The 13,368-nt window shown below is 41.4% G+C and overlaps 1 protein-coding gene across 8 annotated transcripts in view; it reads left to right on the top strand.

Annotated features, from left to right (window-relative positions):
* LOC119960740 (collagen alpha-3(VI) chain-like) overlaps positions 1-13,368 on the top strand; it is a 314,544-nt gene that overhangs the window by 45,080 nt on the left and 256,096 nt on the right. For 6 of the 8 annotated variants that reach the window (XM_038788380.1, XM_038788364.1, XM_038788368.1 and 3 more), the window contains exons 2-5: positions 11-108; positions 1,119-1,727; positions 6,491-7,090; positions 12,314-12,916. In XM_038788380.1, coding sequence (XP_038644308.1) covers positions 39-108; positions 1,119-1,727; positions 6,491-7,090; positions 12,314-12,916 — 1,882 coding nt within the window. In that variant the 5' untranslated portion in view covers positions 11-38. The remainder of the gene's footprint in view (positions 1-10; positions 109-1,118; positions 1,728-6,490; positions 7,091-12,313; positions 12,917-13,368) is intronic. The other 2 variants (XM_038788372.1, XM_038788388.1) reach the window with 2 other exon arrangements.

The raw sequence follows: 13,368 nt of genomic DNA, 5'->3' as shown, positions 1-13,368 counted from the left end.
TTCATTTCAGGTCACTTGTCCACCACATAGTTGCAAAAATGAGTAAACTGCGTGGTGTGCAGTTGCTCGCACTCTTCAGCCTAATCTGTTTCACTCAAGCACAACAGGGTAAGGACAAGGGAGATACAGCTGGTTTTTGCGGATAGTCATCTCTCTTTATAATGGTTTGTGTCAGCATTTGTGGCAATAACTGATCTTTTATTTCAGAAAACGGTGAGGTAAGTCCTTTTTCATTTCTCTTGAACAGGCCATCTTTCATCGGGAATACAAGTTAATACTTTTTATAATGCAGACTGAGGTGATATGAAACAATGTTATCTGGAAATATTGAAGAGTTTCTTGATGAAGATCATTTTTTTAATATGGAAATAACATAAATTGATGTTTTTGGTGAAAAAAGGTTGGTGTATGAATAAGGATCACCATAGATTTGTGGGATAAATGGGCCCAGCCCCCGACCTCCCACACTTAATCCCTATTTCAATAAGTTCCTGATTAAACTCTCTGAGTGCACACTTTCCCATTGAGGGGAGAGAAGCACAGGAAAGGTAAGTCAGCTTAAGCTGCACTTGCACATCTCCAAGTGACTCAGGAGAGTGCAATGGACAGGTTCCCCATGCGCCCCATCAATTTTTTAACCACCTGGTATGTTTTGGACCAGAGAAACTGAATTTTTAGCGAAGTGTCTGAAATTTTTAAAGGCTGTTTTTTCTTTTTAAATAATATTTCACTTACCCCATTTACCTCTGCACTAATGGAGTGAAGAAGGCATTGGTTCGTAGGGATTTTAGTGAATTTTTTACAACAACAAAGGAAGTTATGGAACTCCTAAAATGATCCAAACGCACCCACCTGCCTGCCTCCTCTCAACCCCTCCCATTTTGATTTGGGCTTGAACAAGGCGAAGGGGCGTGAGGAGCAGTGAGGGAGAGGATGTGAGGGACATAGGCTGTGGGATCCGGGGAAAGAGGAAAGAGAAGGGGGGGGGGAAGGTATTTTTTCTTACAACAAGAACAATAATACTAATAACATTCTGTAATGGAGCAAAACAACGGCGGTATTTAGAAAAAAATGGTTCTGTGTTTAAGACAGTCCTAAACAGCTTTTCTTTCTTAAAGATGACAGAACTGTTGCTGCTGACATAGTCTTTCTAGTGGACACATCCTGGAGCATCGGCCAGGAAAATTTCCAAAATGTGCGAGAATTTCTATTCAGGGTTATAAAGGCTTTTGATATTGGAGAAAACAGATTTCGTTTTGGCCTGGTGCAGTACAGCGAGAAGCCACAAGCAGAGTTCCATTTAAACACATATTTTACGAAGCAGGACATCCTATTTCATATATGGAACATGTCTTATAAGGGGGGAGGCACAAAAACTGGACTAGCACTAGAATATCTAATCAAGGATCAGCTCACTAATGCCACCGGGAGTAGAGCGGAAGAAGGAGTGCCACAAATTATTATAGTGTTAACAGACGGACGATCTCAGGATGATGTAATCCCCCCGTCTGCTTTCCTTAAGTCAGCCGAAGCTATAATATTTGCTATTGGAGTTCAGCAAGCTGTTGACTGGGAATTAAAGGAGATTGCGAGTGCACCTCGTGAGAGGTTTGTTTATCACCTCAATGACTTTGCCGCACTTAAGGGCATTGTAAACGACTTAGTGGCAAGTGTGCACATGGCTGCAGCGCACCCATTATCTGATGGGATAATAAAAGACACTACAGGTAAACAGTTAGCTGGTATCACTGCTACTTTGCTTACATGGCTCAATTTAGGAGACTTTAATAAAAATGGGGAAAAAAGCTCTCCTGATGGTTCAGTTAGTAAGAATACAATTATTTACAAAGCTGAACTATACAGACCAGGAAGATCCCAGATTCAATCCCCTGGTCTGTGCTGAGTTTGCTGGTCTTAGCCAGGGAAGCAATGAGGGTGCTGATATTGGCCTCAGTGCCCTGGGCTTGGGAGGGGAGTAAAACCAGCCAGAGTAACCTGCTCCTGATTGCTGAACAGTAACTCCTGCTGAACAATTCACATGTGGACAGAATGGGAATTGGCTATGTTGCCTCCCCCCTCCATGGATCAATGGCTTGCCATTATTTGATGTCTGCACTCATGTATGAAGATGTCCATCAAGTTACCACCGAATTATCTTCATCACTGGAATGATCATCCAGCATGGAGTTAACGCCATCAGGAAAAGAGGGGAGAAAAATTGGAGGGATGGCCAAATGAAGAAGGGTTTCAATATACATTTAAATATTGAAATCCCTGTCTCTAGATGAATTGGGTTCTGAAGTTAATTTAATGAGCAAAGTGCAGATTGAATTTAGAATTTATGTTCTACTAACATCACTGCCCCTCATAATATTGTATATGTTTTAATTAAACACCTATTATGCATCTATATCAGTGCCTTGCTACAAGTTAATAACATATCACAACTAAAATGCACCATCATCAGCAGAATCCAGAGAAACAGTTTCTCACTTTTCACAGTTGCTGTGACATCACCAAGTATCCAAAATGTAATTTGTTTTAAAGAAGCACATTTGGGAAGTAGGTGGTGGGTTCATTAACGGGCTTTGTCTGGATTTATAAGCTGGTGGTCGGCAGAATTTTGGTGGAGAGATTTTGGCAGATTGGTAAGAGAAAGAATTATTCAAGTCAAGTTGTAAAATTAGGACCAGCCCATATCAGCCAGTGAGAATGGTTTCAACCGAGATATTCGGAAGAACCCTGAGAATAGAGTAACCAACGTTTGGAACACACTCCCAGAAGCACTTTTGAATGGAAGAAAATGGGATGTTTCAATTATAAAGTGGAAAGAGTAAGGGAGTAAGCTTCAAATGTACACTCTAGTTCTGACTTCTGTAATGTTCATCATTTTTTTGGCTTTGATTTGCCAGAGCTCAATTCACGGGAGTGGGAAAATTGCATGAAGGTGTAGTATTATCAGGAAGAGGGAGAGAGAGTAACTTTGGCTGTTGAGGTCCCTTCTCTTCATTGGCTATGCCTTCCAAATCTTTACAGCTTTTAACATCATTGGAAATTGCATTTTGGCCGGACATGCCATAGCAACAGTCACAGCATCCCATGAATTGGTTGAGACATGATATCATATGTTCTGACTGCAACCGAGGTGGTTACAAAGAGTATTTTTTGTATAGATCTGTCAGTCACTCTGAGGATTAAGGTGTATTGAATGTGCCCTCAACCTGAGAAGTCGGAATGGGTGTAATGATCGATGTAGTCGGAATCTGATGTGCTGTCCCACATAAACACTTCAGGTACCTTGCCTTGGTGTCATATAGGAAGCACCCAGCTCACATACTTTCCACTGACAGATGAAGGAAATACCAGAGTGAGTTTGTCTTTACCAGTCTCAGTGATTGAATCAAAACTGACATTGAAAATAGATTAATTAAGGGTTATCTACTCAGGAAGATTTGGGAAAAGTGGGGAAGACACATAAAGAAAATAAAATGATGTGGAATTGTTAAAAAGTTACTAAAAATGACTAAGAATGAAGTTTAGATAGTTTTAAAATAATAATGGCGATAATTTAATTCCAGAATCCAATTTATGAGAAACGGAAGTACAGGAGCTTTGGAATCAACCAGAGTGCCAGAAACTCTCTGTCTTCTCAGTGCTTGACCTATCTGTTCACTTGTGTTGCTATTAACATCCAAGAGCTTTGCTTCCACCATATTTCAGCTGTGTGCACACCATGTACTTTTACATACCTGCTTGTGTTGCACGAAAGGCTGTGACACAACGCACAATGTTAATCACAAAAAGGTTTTAACTTATTCTGCATTCTTTGATTAAAATCAAAATGAATGAATAGTAACATATGGTGAGTGTTGCTATCTTGACATTCATTGGAACAATGTGGTGAGTGGACCCAAATTCACATCCTGTTTTACTCCATTCTTAATCACAGCTGTATTAAGCAGGGAAGTGCCAGAATGAGATGGTGGCATTTTCCAGGAGAGTGGAATGGAAAAATTGGAGGGAGGTGTTCCACCTATGTGGACCATAGTAGTTGCTTACAGAGTGAGTTGGTGGCAGCCAGGATATGGAGAAACATATTATCTTCTAAAAATAAAGTGGGAAAATGTTCACTGTGTACTAAAAAAAACCTTTACCTCAGTGTACAGATGAAGTCTGAGAGCTCAATGTTTTTGTAAAGGGATCTGTCAAAGTTTCTTTTTGACCACATGGTATTCTCTCCATCTGAAATTTCTGTAGTGGTTGATATTATCTCATTGTTCAGGTAGTTTCCAATGCTGCTCCTTTCCGAATAGAGTAACATGCTGCACTCAGAGCTCACTTGAGACCCTGGCCACCTCCACTCTCATCAAATAGTACATGCTGCTGATGGGGACTGGGTAGTATGGTTGGTGAGCATAGTAGTCTTTCGTCCCTGATCAGAAGGTACTGGCTCATGCTGATCTCAGCCAGTTTGGCAGTTGGTGAGCTACATGTGGTTCTCAATTCCCATAGGTTAAGGGAGGGGAATAAAAAACAAGCAGTGTTTCCACAACTGATTAGTATTCAGTGATCTGTCCTTATAAAACTGCATGCTGTGGATGGGCTAGTTTATGATACCTCCAAATAATAACCATCTTCTCATAACTCATTGTCCAGGTTCACGTAAAATTAATGACCACTTGGGTGTTGTACCAGCTTGGGGAACAATACCACAATATTGGTCGGTGCCTTCAAGAGAGGAGGGGAAAATAAGGGTGAAAATGTTAATATGCTTTTTGGGTGATGCCCGTAACTATCATGTGAAATTATTCCCAACTTTGCTACCAACAGAAACAAACATCTAACCACAGAAACTATGCATTTGGTCATTGTGCTAATCCATGTAATAATGACCACTATTTGGCAGTAATTTATTGGCAGTTATTTATTTTGAGAGGTCCTTAGGACATAGAAGGTACTATAAATAGTAAGTTCAATTTTCTAGCTTCATCCTAATAATGGAGTCCTCAGACAATACAGGTTTAGTAAGATATAAGTTGTTCACCTATAATGCAGTTCCATGAAATATTGCTCATGCTTGACTGAAAGAGGTGAAGATTGTCTGAGGCAATTTTGTATAAAGGGCATCCCCGAGTTAGATGATCAGCTCCTGAACAGTGAATACTGTTTGTCATGTCTTTTAAAAATCCAATTAATTAAGCAGCAATTTAGCATGGCCAATCTGCCAACCCTGCACATCTTTGGGTTGTGGGGGTGAGACCCACACCGACAAAGGGAGAATGTGCATACTCCAATGGGACTAGGATTGAACCTAGGTCATTGGTGCCGTGAGGCAGCAGTGCTAACCACTGCACCACCATGCCATCCTCCTGTTTTCCATATTAACATCAGACCACATTTGCAAGTATAGATTCAGGCAACCATAGGGTTAAATTTGTTGCAAAGACCATTTAAAGCATTGCGATGAAATTAAAATGTTAAAAAGAATCACTATCAATTTAAACATGCTCATGTTTTTGTGTTGTTTATTTCTGGAGTATTATCTTTGTTTCAACAGAAGGTTCTGGTGACATCATTGAGGGAAGTTATTATTCAACAGTTAGAGGGAGCGGACAAACATCAATTAAATTGATATAATCTTAGATATCCTCTGCTTTGATTTTCTGTGCCCTTATATAAAAAAACAGACTGCATCCCCATATAATGTATGCTGGTTATTTAACCAATAACATACATTGACTGTATGATACAATATATTCTGACTCAGCACGGTCTGTTAAACAGCGTTGTGTGTTCACTCTGCTGTTAGGTCAGCTCACTCATTCATTTGGGCCCAGGAACTTGTTTCCATTTCCGTCAATTATGCCTTCTACATGCCTGATTGAAAGAACAAAAGTAGCCCACAGAAAATAAATATAAATATGAAAAATAACCTAATTACTTAAAAAAAATATTTTCTTTTTTGAACTGCTGCCTAGAGTCAGATTTTTTTATTTTTTATTTCAGCCAGGCAGTGGAGGGCTACATTTTCAATTGGTTCTTATAGTGGGAAAGAGGGAGTGGGTTTTTGATCATCTTTCTAATTTATTCCTTTATATGTAATCTTCGGCTTCTTCCCCATTTGAGTGCGTTGACTGCAAATTTCTAAAAGATAAACTGAAAGATGTTAATAAAAGTTTGACTCTTTAAACTTAATCCATGCAACCTGTATTAGAATACAATGGAGAACTAACCAGAAATGACAATAAATTGTACAAGTCAATAATGCTCCAGCCCAGAAGTGATGTTGCAAGTGTTTAAAAATGGTCAAAGAATGCAGAATGGAGTGTAAAATCCCAGACTGGCAGACACCACGCTTTATGTTTATGTTCCTTGAGATGTGTTTGACACTGAGTTTTTGCACACAGTTTAATCTCTCAGCAGTTAATCCTTGCATGCAGGTCACTGTTTTTAACATGTTCACCTTTTGCATTTGTCTTTCTCTTTAAAGCGCAAGAATCGGCTGACCTAATTTTCTTAATTGACGGATCAGTCAACGTTGGAAGTGGCAATTTTCAATATATACGCGATTTTATCGTAAATTTCATCGACAATCTCGAGATCGGCCCTGACAGAATCCAAATTGGTGTGGTACAATACAGCGATGAGCCCAGCACCGAGTTCTATTTTAACACATATTCCACGAAAACAGAGGTCCTGGATGCTGTGAAACAACTTCAACTGAAAGGCGGTGATGAGATTAATACTGGTGAAGCCGTGCAGTTTCTATTCGACAATCACTTTGTTGCGGCAGCTGGCAGCAGGGTATCAGAAGGGGTTCCACAGGCAGTAATAATTATCACATCTAGTGAGTCCAGTGATGATATAAATCAGGCAGAAGTATTACTAAAGCAAGGTAGTATATACTCATTTTCTATTGGAGGTAGAGATGCCGACTCTAATGAACTCGTACAGCTTGCAACCGATACATCCTTTTCTACCCTGATCTCGGAATTCCGCGATATTGCTAACTTGCAGCAACAGTTTTTACCATTGGTCTCAGGAGTGGCCCGAAGGGAAATAATTCTTGAGCCTCTGGTTATCCATGAAGGTACGTATGATCTGAATTTAACCCCAACTGTTTGAAACCTAACAGACATGCAAGAGCCTTATTGTCATCTTGAAGCTGAATGATAACCCAAATAACCAAACAGATTTGTTACAAATTTAACAGAGTTGGAAGAGCAGAGTTACCTGTGATCGTTTTATTAATTTCCAGCTTCTGTCTGAACGTTTTAACAGGTGGGTAAATGATAGGGAAAGAGTTTATTTTTGTGGGGCATTTGTAGCAACAGTGTACGTAACCAAAGCCAGGTGTCGAGATAATGATATGGTGAGCTGAAGGAAAATGGGAGTGGCTCACGTGGAATATAAACGTTAGCAAGGACCCATTGGTCTGAATGGCCTGTTTCTGTAGTAACGTTTGAACAAAAGTAAAAGACTGAATGCAATCTGAAATTTAAAAAACAAAGAATGTACTGGAAATACTCAGTATATGTGGCATAATCTGTGGAGTGTGGAACAATCAGAGTTGTAACCTGTCATCAGAGTCAGTGCCTTTCAAACGTTCCTCTGAGGCACAGTGCAATTTCTGAAAGTTATCGGGGATGTAATGTAAATGTTGGAGATGATCAAACATCATGAACAAAAGTGTTAGTCAGCAAACAAAACCCTAAAATAATCACTACCTGGCGAAACCTGAATGCAAGGAGGAAAATGCAAAATGTGATTGTTATTTCCTTCTAACAAGCTTACTTCAGCAGGATTTGTCAAGGGGGTGCCATGTGCCAATTTCATCTGGACAGACAATGGAGCACCTCCACCCAAAGATGGAAATTTTGGTACAAGACTGATTTTAAATAATGCACTCATTTCTATGAACAACATAATTTAGCTTTTAGTCTCCAATCTCCGAAAATCAGGGCTCAAGCCTTTCTTAAATTATGAGTAATCTTTCAATTTGCAGTCAGTCAAGTGTTCAGGATTCAGTCAGCATTTTAGTTCCTTCAGAAGAAATAACCGAGACCATGCACACATACATTTATCAAACATTAATAGGGAAAAGGCCCCAGGTGATGGTTCAGAGAAATCAAAGCAATTTATTTGATTTATTAATTTCATTTACCTCCACAGTTTGAAACTCAGTTGTTTCCTCTGTGTCTTTCTGGTTTCTTCATCATCTTGTTCCCATTGGACATGGATTTGGCTTGGGAACGGGAAATAATTCAAACTGCTCGAGAGGGCTTTCTGACCATACTGGCCCTCATTGTAAAGATAGCGGGCGGAATTCTCCGCACTCACGACGGGGCGGAGAATAGCGGGCAGCGTAAATTTTTATGACCACGCTGGTCCGACGCCCTCCCGCTATTCTCCCCCCCCCCCCACGCCCGCCTCCCGACACGAATCGCTGTCCGCCGTTTTTTTACGGCGAGCAGCGATTCTCCCCTGGCCGATGGGTCGATTTCCAAGGCATTTACGACCGTTTTTATGAACGTAAATCACACCTGGTCTGACCGTTCGTAAAAACGGCCGTAAAGTCCCGATCTGGGGAACCATGGCACCGATTGGCACGGCAGTACCACGGCCATGCCAAGGGTGCCATGGGCCCACGATCGGTGGGCATTTACCCCACGCACTCTTTCTCCTTCTGCCGCCCCGCTGTATCCATTCGCGGGGCGGCTGAGGGGCATACCGGCCCGCGCATGCGCGGGTTTCACGCATATGCGTGATGACGCCATCCGCGCATACGCGGGTTGGAGTCGTCCAATCCGCGCATGCGCAGCTGACGTCATCTGATGCGTCAGCCGTCGCTAACTCTGGCTAGCGGGCTTAACGAAATTCGTTAAGCCCGCGATGCCAGAGTTCACGGCCGCGCGATGCTAGCCCCGACCGGGGAGCTGAATCGGTTCCCGGTCGGGGGGGCGGAGGCTGGCGTCAAACCCGCCCGTTTTTGACGCCAGCCTCACGATTTCTCGCGGGTGCGGAGAATCACACCCAGCCTTTTTACAGATTATTTTTGCCCTGATTTTCCAAGTCAGTACCCCTGGCCCACATCTTGATGCAAACTGGGACATTTTGTAATCCCAACCCAGGACTAATCATTAAAGTTAAATATCACAAAACGACAGGTGTAAAAATTACTGAAATGTATTAAAGGGGCACTGAGGGGGAAGACATGTTTTTTTTCACTGCGTGCACTTGGAAATATTCTTGCATTGTTTGATAGGCACCCTGAGTATGACATGCACCCTATGTATGACAGGCACCAAGGTTGGTGGCTTCTCAAGTGTGTCTAGGATGCAAGAATGTCTCACCAATCAATATAAACTGCATAAGACCTATTAATGCCCTGAAAAATGTCTACATTAGGTTGCCCCTCATTGTGCAACCAGAGTGTAGCTTTCACTGAAGAATGTATGGCCCAACTTAAAAAACTTTCAAAGTTTAGAAAATGAATGAGCAGTAACAAGGAAACAGGAACCACTGATGTACAAGAGGAGCAGGCAAAATTGGTCCTCCTCTGCAATCAGGCTGCAACTGGTGTGCTGGAGTCACCAGTTATCTCCCTTGAGGCAGAGTGCCAGTAACTCAGAAAAGGAAGCTTGTCAGATTGGAGGATAGCTAATGTAACCCCACTAATTAAAAAGAGATGATGGAGCGAAAACACAAAATTATAGGCCTGTGGTCGTAGTGGGAACAATTCGAGAGTCCATTATAAAAGATTTAAGAGCAGAGCACTTGGAAAATATAGCAGAATCGGACAGCGTCAACATGGATTTAGGAAAGGGAAATCATGCTTAACAAATCTATTGGAATTCTTCAAGGATGTAACAGAGTTGATGAAGGGGAACACAGAAATGTGGGGCTGGATTCTCTGCTGTCGGGATTTTCCATTGTGCCGGCAGCCGGGGATTTCCCAACAGCATGGGGCTGCCCACAATGGAAAACTCCATTGGTCGGCTGGTGAGATGGAAAATCGCGCCACACTAGAAATCTGGTGCGCGGAACAGAGAAACCCGCCTGCGTTTTTTTTTGACTTTCAAAAGGCTTTTGACAAAGTTGCACATAAGAAATTAGCATGGAAAAATAAAGCACATGCGATGAGGGTCAGTGTATTGAGGTGGGCAGAAAACTGATTGGCAGACGGAGGCAAAGAGTAGGAATAAACTGGTCTTTTTTTCGAATTGCAGGCAGTGACTAGTGGGGTACCGCAGGGATCAGTGCATGGACCCCAGCTATTCACAATATATGTTGATGATTTAGTTGAGGGAAATAAATGTAATATCTCCAAATTTGCAGATTACACAAAGCCGGGTGGCATGGTGAGCGGTTATGAAGATGCAGAGATGCTTCAGTGTTTGTTGGACATGTTGTGTGAGTGAGAAAATGCAGTATAATTTGGACATATGTGAGGCTATTCGCTTGGTAACAAAATCAAGTAGGCAGATTATTATCTGACTGGTTATAAATTGAGAGAGAGGAATGTGCAATAGGACCTGGGTGAACTCGCACTCCAGTCGCTGAAGATAAGCACGCAGGTGCAGTAAGCGGTGAAGAAGGCAAATGGTATGTTGAAACTCACAGCGAGACAGGAGCAGGGATCTCTTGCTGCAACTATACAGGCCCTTGGTGAGGCCACATCTGGAATATTGTGTGCATTCTGGTCTCCTTATCTGAGGAAGATGTTCTTGCTATAGAAAGAGTGCAAAGGTTTACTAGACTGATTCCTGGGATGGTGGACTGACATATGAGGAATGATTGAATCGGTTAGGTTTATATTTGCTAAGGGCAGCACGGTGGCAAAGTGGTTAGCGCTGCTGTCTCATGGTGCTGAGGACCCAGGTTCGATCCTGGCTCTGGGTCACTGTCCATGTGGAGTTTGCACATTTTCCTCGTGTCTGCGTGGGTTTCACCCCCACAACCCAAAGATGTGCAGGCTAGGTGGATTGGCCACGCTAAATTGCCACTTAATTGGAAACAATAAATTGGGTACTCTAAATTTTAAAAAATAAGGATTATATTCGCTGGAGTTTAGAGGAATGAGGGGGATCTCAGAAAACAATAAAATTCTTTCAGGAAGTTCTGATGATGGGGGTGTCCAGAACTAGGAGTAACAGTCTGAGGATATTGTTTAGGATTGAGGTGAGGAGAAATTTCTTCACCCAGAGAATGATGAGCCTGTGGAATTCAGTACCACAGTTGATGCCAAAACTTTTGTTTGCTTTCAAGAAGGAGTTAGACATAACACTTGGGGTGTAAGAGATCAAAGGACATGGGGGAAGGCAGGAACAGGCTATTGAGTTGAATGATCAACCATGATCATTATAATTGACAGAGCGGGCTTGAAGGGCTGAATGCCTCCCCTCCTGCTCCTATTTTGGATGTTTCTATGGTGATGACACTGGTACTAGAGCAATAATGAGTCTGGAGGAGTGTTGGGAGATCTGCAGTAAGGTGAGTGGCGACTGGCAGCTGCCTGCAGTTTTAATGTCCAATGTCCTTCTAGTTCTTGTTATTAATCTGACATTTGTGTGTTTTGGAACCTATGTAGTTTTTTTTTAAAGTACCACTCAATTCCAGTCTTTGATGACAACATAGATTGCTTGATAATACTGGAGCTTATCTTGGGCATCTCTTCCATCGATATTATTGACTGTCAAACAGTTAAGTGGTCACATTGGAGCTGATAGATTCCACAGAAATGCTCTTTTCTTTATAGGATTATTTAAGGATTGTGTGAGTATATTGAGCCTTTCATCTCTGGAACTTGGTTTTCATTCACCAGAGATTACTTCCTAATCCTCTTTGAAAGTCTGGGCAGATTGAATCCAGTTCCTAGGTTTAAAATTTATCCTGAATACAGCACAAATCGATATTACATTACCAGGTGAACAAGAGGCTGTTCTGAGAAGGGGAAAATGTCGAACTAGTGCAAGTAGTAGATATTCTTAGGAGGTTGCTTTAGTGCTGAGCAAACATTGGTTAATGCTGACACTCCATGTTCTCAAATTAGGAAATTATCCATTCTCTACCACTGATATCCGATATTGATAAGCACAAACCCCACATAAGAATACATTTCTTAAAACTGTTCTGTTTACAATAGAACCTAATCAGCAGAATTTCATTGAATGGAAAAGGATAGCTTTTATGTCAAAATATTAAGGTTGAAGATTCTTGACAAAAGAAACCATAAGTTTACAAGCAAGTTCTTATCTGTTTGTAAAGTGTGAACACAAGTTCAAAATCAAACTAACTTACAATTGTTTTACAGTTCGAGACAGAAGGAAGGACATAGTATTTCTGATCGATGGCAGCACCGAATTGGGAACTTCAAACTTTTTGCGAATCCGTGAATTTATCTTAAAAATAATTAACAAATTTGTAATTGGACCAGATGCTGTGCAAGTTGCAGTGGTACAGTACAGTAATGTTGCAAGTACTGAGTTTTACTTAAATACCCACTCAACTAAACCTAATTTACAAGCTAATGTGAAGGCACTGCGATCAAAAAAAGGACCTGCACTTAATACCGGAGCGGCATTGAACTATGTCTACAAAAACCATTTTACCAGATCTGCAGGAAGTAGAAAAGAGGATGGTGTTCCTCAGTTTGTGGTGCTTGTCTCTGGTGGACCGTCCACAGATAGTATTCGTCTACCTGCCTTTCAATTAAAGCAAGCTGCCATAATGACCTTTGGCATTGGAGTTGGCGGTACAAATCAAGGAGAAATGATGGAGATTGCATTTGCCCCAATGTTGGTGTACAATATGACCGATTTTCAGGATTTGATCAATAAGCATAAAGCTGTACAAACAGCTTTACTCAAGCTAGGTCCTCCAACAGTGATAACTGAATCACCAACCATCATTGAAGGTACCCAAATCTTGCATGTTTTGTTTTGTTTCACTATCATTGCATATATAATCCCATTAATATCATTGTAACATTTTATCACAGCTTTCAAGTCAATCTCAGCCACACAAATCTAGTTTGAATTACCTCAGGATTGGCATCAAAGGTTATTACAATTGCTTTTTAGGATGGAAAAATCAAAAATCACAGCAAGTTGTCCAATCCTGATTTGTATTCAGTTTGACGTGTTGAAAAATGCTCATCTAAATCAGAGAATAATAGAATAATAAAGCAATCATGGAATATCTAGAATGCAGAAGGAGGCCATTCGGCCCATCAATTCTGCACTGACCCTCCAAAAGAGTATCCTACCTAGGCCTACCACCCCCCCCCCCCCCCCCGCCATACCCCACTAACCCACCTAATCTGCACATCGTTGGACACTAAGGGACAATTTACCATGGCCTTTCCAC

The sequence above is a fragment of the Scyliorhinus canicula genome, chromosome 2 (genome assembly GCF_902713615.1).
Source record: "Scyliorhinus canicula chromosome 2, sScyCan1.1, whole genome shotgun sequence".
In the NCBI taxonomy this organism is placed as follows: Eukaryota; Metazoa; Chordata; class Chondrichthyes; order Carcharhiniformes; family Scyliorhinidae; genus Scyliorhinus; species Scyliorhinus canicula.
This window is presented reverse-complemented; position numbering and strand designations above follow the sequence as displayed.